Source organism: Mustela lutreola, chromosome 7 (genome assembly GCF_030435805.1).
Source record: "Mustela lutreola isolate mMusLut2 chromosome 7, mMusLut2.pri, whole genome shotgun sequence".
NCBI lineage: Eukaryota > Metazoa > Chordata > Mammalia > Carnivora > Mustelidae > Mustela > Mustela lutreola.
Window position 1 is genome coordinate 23,685,709 of NC_081296.1, and position 8,835 is coordinate 23,694,543.

At 51.4% G+C, this 8,835-nt stretch overlaps 1 protein-coding gene across 1 annotated transcript in view; it reads right to left on the reverse strand.

The window, feature by feature from the left end:
- IGF1R (insulin like growth factor 1 receptor) overlaps positions 1-3,042 on the reverse strand; it is a 299,110-nt gene extending 296,068 nt beyond the window's left edge. Inside the window, exon 1 of the mRNA XM_059180118.1 lies at positions 2,903-3,042. Coding sequence (XP_059036101.1) covers positions 2,903-2,996 — 94 coding nt within the window. The 5' untranslated portion in view covers positions 2,997-3,042. The remainder of the gene's footprint in view (positions 1-2,902) is intronic.
- Positions 3,043-8,835: the final 5,793 nt, after the last annotated feature.

Below are 8,835 nucleotides of genomic sequence, written 5' to 3' on the forward strand. Positions count from 1 at the left end.
CTATAATTTGCTATTTAGGTTCTTTCCCAACTTCTTATTCTGGGCTCTTCCTCTGGTAATAAAACGCCAACTTCTTTAAACACCAACCTTTCACATACCTATATTTCTCTGACAATAGGACATGGCTCTGCCTGGGGCAGAAAGATGACTGAGTCCTTTTAATGAGATGGCCACAGTATGTTTGAAGTGCATATGGGTTTTGAAAAAGAAGAGGAAGGAGAAGGGAGAAGCCCTCAGATGATCTATCACTCATAACTTCCATGAACCCCTTATTTAGATGCTCTGTTCACATACTGATACAAGCACATATGAAGTTCATCTGCCTCAACAGCTCCTAAATAGTCTAAAATTTAAAAGAAAATCACCCTACTGCTGTAGGTTTCAGTGTTCAAAGAGTAAACACTAATCCTTAAATATGCCAACACAATAGGAACCAACCCCATCCAATTTTTATGGCTATACTAGAGAGCCAAAAGAACTACCCATCTCTGATTGGATTCAGTAGTTTTCATCAGAATTAAGTCTTCTAGCACTTTTCTAACAAAGAAAAAGAACACATACATGTTAACACTGAGTTTATCGTTTTCTCCTGAAAACTTCAGAGCAGTGGGAAGGAGCAGACAGGGAGTGAGGACTTCCACAAACCAAATCAGGAGTCAGGGTGCCTTCTGGCGATCCGTCAGTTTTTCAGGAACAAACAATTTTGGAGGGATCCCTGAGAAAAACTTTGGTCTCTCGGTATCATGAAAAATGTCCCTTCTCCTCCTGTTTTCTCAAGAAAGAGCTGCCTTTCAGAAAGTATTTTTCATGAAGATCGCTCCAAACAACAAGCCATCCTATTTTAAAATGCCGGACTCCTTCCTCAAGAAGCAAGGCCATCACCGCCGTGGTGAATTTCAGAACTTACTAACGTTAAATAATAAAACTAGAGGCATAACACACTTCAGTAGTATGCCATAAAAAATGGATTGGCTCTCCTGTGTCTTCTAAACTGCATTTTAACTTTTAGAGGCTAGGAAACCCTCTTTTGTCGTCGTGGTCCCCCCCGACCCCCCCCCCCCCCGCCCGCCCCATACCATCTGTAATCCTTAGAAGGGAGCCGAAAACCTTTCGTCCAATCCAGTGAGCTGGAAGTTTAGAAAACAAAGAGCAGGAGAGCTCAGATTTGTGGAAGGTCCGGCCTCAATCTGCGACTTACTCCGTGTAGTAAACACTAATTCTTTAAAAATCTGCTCTTACTCCATCATGAACTCATTTCTTACAAGACACTTAAGAAGGGTTTGTTTACACAAACAGTCTTTCCGAATCGCCCCTGTGATGGGGCCAGATCGCCCCCCACCCCGCGCCGCCTCCCGATTCTCCCCCCCCCCAACTCCTCAAGGCTCAGTCGTGATACTTTTTTTTTTCAAAGTTAATTGGCACCACCTGCATACCCTCGGCAAACATTACTCACCAACACGCCCTCACTGTTCCCAGCCCCAGTTCTCCGACTGCATTTAAACTTTAATCGTGTTCAAATTACCCTACCATCGTGAATGTGCCAGTAAAGTATGCTTCGGTTTTTTGAGGATGTGAACCCCCCTCCCTCTCCTCCCTCCATACACCGTGGGGCCCTAAATCCTCCCGCCCTCCCTCCTCGCGCTTCCCTACCCCTACCCGACGCTACCAAAACAAAAGCTATCAGATTGCAAGCGATAGCGAGCGCGGAGCGATACTGCTTATTAACTTTGTGCAAAGGGAGTGCGGGATGTGGGGGAGGTAGAGTCACCCAACTCTGGCCACAAACCCAAGGCGAGGGCTCTGCGCTCGCAAAACAAAACACCCTCCCGCCCACCGCCCCCGCTGCCGCAGACCCTGGCGCTCCTCAAACCGCGGCGCACGACACCTCTCGCCAGGGCCAGGCGCCTAGGTGTCCCCAAGCGGCCGTGTGGCGACAGCTAGAGCCCGCGTTGCGAGCACGTGTGTGGACATGCACGTCGACTCGGACCACACACCTACTCCTGCACAGTCGGACGCTGCCCGACCACCCCCTAACCCCGCCAGGAGGAGAGGCATTTACAGGCGGATTGCAACTGGGTTGAAGAAAGTCCCAGAACCCTCTAAACTAGTGGCCCAGACGCGTTCCCGGGAAAAGCCTGACTGCTGTAGAGCCCCCGGCCTTGCAGCTTTCCAGGGGCGGGGGCTGCTAAGCCGGAACGCTCCCCTAACCCCAGAGCACAGCAGCCGCGGGAAGCCCAAGCTGGGGGGTGGAGGGGGAAGATCGGGCGAAAGTGACGGGAAAGGCCAGGATCCCCAAACGCCAGAGGGGCCAAGCGCGTTGGCGACACGAGGCCGCGCCGGGAGGTTTGGAAACGTGTCCTCGGGCTACGGGGCCTCTCCTCGGGCGCCTCGCCCTGGAACGCCACGGCCGGTGGGCTCCCCGATCCCCGCCCCCGGGCACCGTATCTGCCCTAGCAGCCAGAGACCCGCGCGGCCGCGGGAGCTGTCACCGCCGTCTGCGCGCCGCGCGGGGGCCAGCTTTCCGTGCGGAGTGGCCCGCGCGCCGGGAGGGGGGTGAGGTGTGGGTGGCGGGGCCCGGCCCGGCGCGAACTTCCCCGACGGATCCCAGCGCGGGCACGGCCGCGGGGGAACGAGCGCTGCCCGACACAACCGGTCCGCGGGGCAGGACTCTCGGGACAGCGAAAGAGAAAGCCCCCGGGGCCCTTCCCGCACGAGGGTGCGCCGAGCCGGGGCCCCGGGGCCGCTCCAACCTTCCGGCCGAGCCCCTCCGCATCCCGCCCCGCCGCTCCCGAGCCCCGGGGCCCGACAGCTGCGGCGATGGCAACTCGGGTTTCGCAAAAAGGGCGCAGCCCCTCGGAGGAAAAGTTCCCGCAGTGGCCGCGGGCGGCGGGCACATACTCACTTTCTCCACTCGTCGGCCAGAGCGAGAGCGCGGCGGAGAAAAACAGGAGTCCCCACAGCGAGGTCGGGGACCCTCCTCCGGAGCCAGACTTCATTCCTTTTATTTGGGACGAAATTCCCTTCTCTCAAAAAAAAAAAAAAAAAAAGAAAAAGAAAAAAGAAAGAAAAGAAAAAGGAAACAAGAAAGAAAAGAAAACGGGAAAAAGTCTCAAACTCAGTCTTCGCCGCCTCCGAAAACAGGGCGACGGAAACAATACTCCAAAGGCGGCGCCGGCCGGGGACCCTCCGGGTGCGCGGGGCAGGCGGGCGGCGGCGCGGGGCGGCCCCTCAGCGCCGGCAGCCTCGGCCCAGGGCTCGGCGGAGTCGGGAACCCGAGGCGCGCCGGGGCGGGCTGTCGGCGTCGTCGGCCTCCATTTTCAAACCCAGAGAGGCAGGAGGGGGGGAAAACTGCACAGAAAGGGGGCAAAGCCCAAATTCGTCTCGGCGAAGAAAAACAAACGCGACCCCAGGCAGAGGGGGAGGCTGTCCGACACCCGAGCCTCCGCGGCTGGAGGGCGCGACGCAGTTCGCAAGATTGCCCCGAAGTCCGGGTCGCGGGCGAGGCCGGCCAGGGGCAGAAATGCGGAGTAAAAATGAATGAGCGGCTCCCCCTCCTCCTCCTCCGGGCTCCGCTCGCCGCCGCCTCCTCCCTCAGCGCCGCCGCCGCCGCCGCCGCCGCGAGCTCCTTCCCAAATCCAGAACACACACAAAGCGGCGGGCCGGCCGCGCCGCGCTCAGCACTCCCGCCGCGCCTCCCGGGCTCCGCGCCGGCCCCCGCCCGGCCCCCGCCCGCCGCCGCCGGCTCCGCGCGCGGGGGCTCCGGCTCGCTGAAGGTCAAAGCCGAGGCGCGCAACGCGCCGTGGAGCTCCCCTCGCGCGGGAGGGGCGTGGAGGGCCCGGGGAGCGGGGCCGAGGGTCTGCAAGCGCCGGGCACGGGCGCTCCGGGGGCAGGCTCGCTGGCGGCGTCCCTCTCGCTCGCTCGCCTCTCTTGAGTTCGCCTGGTGCGCTCGCTCCTCCTCGGGTTTTTTCCCTTTTTTTTTTTTTTTTTTTTTTTTTTCCGCTCAGCAGAGTTAAAGCTGGTAAACAAGAGCCTCAGCCTCACCGCGCCGCTGCCGCCGCCGCTGCCACACACTGGGGGCTCGCGCGCGCGCGAGCTCTCGGAGCCGCGCACACGCGCCCGCGCGCACACTGGAGCGGCCACAGCCGCAGCCGCGGCGCGCCGAGGGCCCGGCCCAGGCCGGCGCGCGCCAAGAGACGGAGCCCGGGATTCCAGGGACGTGCGGAGCGGAGCCCGGGCGTGGGGTGCGAGGCTGCGAGGCACCGCCCCCGCCCCCCGCCCGCGCCGGCACACGCGCGCGCGCGCCCACACGCTCTCGCCCCCACCCGCACTGCGCCGGCCACCCTGCACGCGCCCTCCCCTCCCGCAAGACTCCAAAAACAATGCCCCCGGCGCCGGCCCGGGGCTCGGCGGAGGAGCAGGCTGGGGAGGAGAGGGGAGGAGAGGGGAAGAGAGGGGAAGAGCGGGGAGGAGGGGGTGAGGGCGGAGGGGGCGGGGTGAGCGGGCTGTGCGGGGCCGGAGAGGTTCATTGAAAAACAACAGCACGGCTGGAAAGCTCGTTTCCTCGGTTCTTGAAAAGCTTCATTGTTTCTTGCAGCTGTTGCAAAATAAATAAATAAGTGCGAAGTGCGTGCATGCGGCATTTTTTTCTCAGCGTGCTGGAAAACCCGAATGTGGCGGGAGGGGCACACCTGGGAGAAAGGAGACCCCCAAGCTACTAAGGCGGGCACTTTCACGCAAGGCTGGGACGGCCGCGGCCTCGCGACCAGGGAGCCCGGAGTTCTGGGGCTTGCGAGGAGCTGAAAGGGAAGGGCGCGGCCCGCGTGGCTTGGCTCAGGGGCGCGAGGGGGAGACCGCCCGCCGCCCGCCGCGGGCCGCGAGCCGGGGAAGGGGGGCCCAGACAGGCTGCCCCGCGTGCCCAGGGCGCGTCCCCGCGGCGGCCGCCAGGGGGCGCGGCTGGCGCCGGGGAAGGCCGGCGGACGGAGTGTCGCCTCCCTCCGGGAGAGGAAATGTGGGGGCCCGGGCAGGGGGCTTGCCAGGCTGGGTCGCTCTGACCGGGCCTCCACGACCCGCGGCCCGCCCTGGGCGCTCCTCGCGGCCTCACGAGGCTCGGGGCCCCACCACGTGGGCGGCTGCGGGGAGCGGCCGAAGCGCGTGCACAGTGCTGGGCTGCTGGGCGAGGGAGGCTGAGGCTGGGGGGGTGAAGGGGGGGCGTGTCCGAAGGGCTCCTGAGGATTGGGTAGGGGGCCGGGGCCGGGTCTTGTACGGGTCTGCAGGCTGGTGTCTGCATCCCGGAACGTGCCGCACACACCCGCGACCAGTGGTCACTGCGGAAACCCATCCGTACCTGCCCGGTGTCCTCCCGAGCACGTCTCTCAGTTTCGTTTGCTACGTAAGTGACTAGAAACCAGCACCAATTCCAGGTCTCCTTGGTGGTTTTCTTGAATGTGACCGAGGAGCGGTTTCCCCAAAGCGAGACTGCCCTAGGACTGCCATCTAATGAGTAAATGCTGCGGAGACCAGGTTCTCAAAGGAGAAACAGCCCAGCAATGGCTGGAGAAAGGAGTTTTAAATACGTGGACTTTTAAAAATAGTGATTGGACCACGTGTCGTCTGTAATGTGGTCCGGTTTCATGACTCAGGCTAATTGGTGTCAATAATAAATAAAAAAGAAGATGGCTAATAAAAGAGTTCTGAATGTCTAGATCGAGTGCAAGTGTTTGTCTCATAAACAATCAGGCTGTCTGGTAAGAGGGGAACTGTTCTAAAGGAAAGGTAGGTTTCTTTTTTTACTCTAATTGTAAAAGATTTCCGCGTTACATTATGCATCCCATCGTTCGTAAATAATTTTTTTAATTAAGAACTGAAAACAAGTCAGAAGCTATCACGGTGGAAACCCAGCCCTTTCCCTCCCTATATTTATTTCCTAGATCATTTTTCCCCTTGGAAATTTTTAGCTCAATTCAGTGAGTCAGTGTATAGAAGGGAAATAAATCTTTTTTTTTTTTCTTTTTTAGTTAAGAGAGTCATTCATATGGGATTTGTTTGTGTTTAACTGGAATTCAGCTTAATTTTCAAATACAATGTTCCAGTTGTAGATGTTTCTGGACATTAGCAAAGGAAGAAACATATTAGAATCTTTGAAAAGAAACTCAATTTAGCATGTATCATTTAAAAATAAGGTACTATATGTGAATAATTAAAATTTAGGTTACTAATTTTTAAAATATTTTTTCAGCGAGTTCCCTGCATGAGCTTGATCTTGATGCCTACAGATCCCTTCTGCAGCTAAATGTAAAGGAATAGCAAAATTACATTCTCATCATATTTAGTGTTCAGAATTTTTAATACATACTTGTAAATTAAGACAAAAGTTTAGAGCCGATTTTTAAAAGGTGAATGCTAATATAAGCAGCTTTACTACAGAATATATTCCAAGGTTAGTAATAAAAATGCCCATCGAGTTGTCCCTGAGAACATAAGGAGGTTTATGGAATAAAGAGAAATGTAAGATTATTTATATTGTAGATCTTTTTTAACCAAAATGATTTTTCATTTGTGAATTTTTTAAATGTTTGTGTTTTCCTAAAGTAATATGAAATAAATAAGATTAAGTTAGACAGTGAAGTTAGATGCTTACTATTATAGAGCTTAATATTGAAAAGAGAATGAAAATTTAGATTGCTTTTCAGCTCTAACTTGCTCACCTAGACAAACAAGGTGATTTGTGTTTTCTTCAAGGATTACATCCTGCATATCAAAGTCAAACTTATTTTTTCAACCTTGGAAATAAAATCATGTAGTAAAACATTAATTGGAGTCTGCTTTATAATAGCACCAACAATGCATTGCACATTTTGTTTTATGCAATTTTCCCCAGGTGTCTTATAAATTTCCCTTCATTTGGAAATGAAACTGGTTGCTCACTTTCACTTTTTAAAAACTGTTTACTTGAAAAGTTTATTTCAAAATATTCTGCTCAATGTACCAGATGCCCCCAAAATGCAATATGTACCAAGTGAAAATGTGAGAAACAGCACAGATGACAATTGATAAGTATTCTAAGTATACAATACAGTGTGGTATATTTCCAGAAAGGAAAGTCATTCAAAGCAAAAGTGAATAAACTACAGCCACACACACATGGGCAAAACTTTGAAACACAATTTTTAATTAAAAAAAGAATGCAAGTTTTGAAAAATAGCACATGACAACATTTTGATAAAGCTCTTAAAAGGACAACAAAAAACATGCGGCAATTTTTTAAGTAGAATAATTACACAGTAAAGTATTTTTGTTTTGTTTTACTTTTATTTTGGCAAGAGGATTAATAAAGAACACAAAACATAGGATCCTGGTTACCTGTAGGACGGAGTGGGGGAAACCTCATAGGCACATGCAATGTTCTCAGAACTATGTTCATTCTCAGATTGGGTGGTAAATTTGCAAATTTCCACTTTATAATTATGCTTTATAACTAACACATATATTACACATATTTTTGTATGTATAAAATACGAAAGAAGATGATAAAAATACGGGAATCACAAAAGAGATCATCCCAGTTTTCCAATATGACTCTTTCAAATTCCAAGTTGTTTGTAAAAACAACTCAGAAGAATTAAAGAACCATTAAAATGATCTAGTTAATCAAGGTCTTATCCTTAAGTATATTTTTCAAAAGAATGTTTACCTATAACCTATCAGTGCAATTCAGGACAAAAACAAGTCTTGAAATAAAAAATGTAGAAGAGCTCACGGGTAACTAGGTAAAAGACCTCTATGGGAATGTTGGTGGCTACTTTATTCGTAATAGCAACAAACTGGAAACAACCCAAAAGTACATCAAAGGAGAATGGATAAACATATCATGATACATCCATTCAATCCAATATTGCTTAACAATCAAAAGGAACAAATTCTTAATACATACAAAAACACAGATGAGCTTCAAAAGCATAATTCATAAGCCAGGCACAGAAGACTACCTACCGCATTAGTTCAGATAAGTTCAACAGCAGGCAAAACTGATCTATGAGATAAAAAATCAGAATCATAGTTGCCTTCAGTGGGAGGCAGCAGGGTTGTAGATGATAAGGAAGATGCATAAAGAACTTTGGAAGGTTCTGGCAATGCTCTGTGTCTTGACTGGGGTATTGGCCATGATAGAGCATGCGTTCATCAAAAAGAGACCAGACAGGGACACCTGGGTAGCTCAGTGGGTTAAGCCGCTGCCTTCGGCTCAGGTCATGGTCTCAGGGTCCTGGGATCGAGTCCTGAGTCGGGCTCTCTGCTCAGCAGGGAGCCTGCTTCCCCCTCTCTCTCTCTCTGCCTGCCTCTCCGCCTACTTGTGGTCCCTCTCTGTCAAATAAATAAATAAAATCTTTAAAAAAAAAAAAAAAAGACACCAGACTATAACCTTAAGATGGTTGCATTTCATTGTGTGCAATTATATCAGAATTTTAAAAGTTTTAAGGAATATATTGTACAATTTAGAAATTTTGTAGCTGTTCTAAAAAAATTTTGCACAATAATTTCCATTTTTGCTATTATGTGAGTTAGCAGAGATGCTCATCTCCAGCCTTCATGCCCACAGCTGTCTCTACAGAAATATACTTTTCAGAGGTCCATCTGCGTAAGGTCCCTATGTAGGCAAAATAAAGGGTCTCCACAAAGCAATTCAGGGGCAGGAAAGATACTAGTGATCTCTACTTGCTTCTACTTGCCCTGCACGGCCAAGGCAATGTGAGTCCCAGTCCCTTTGAAATCTGTCTACACTCAACTTGAGGTTTTCTATTTTAGATTTGCACAGATAGTCAGCTCACAGGGCCATAAATG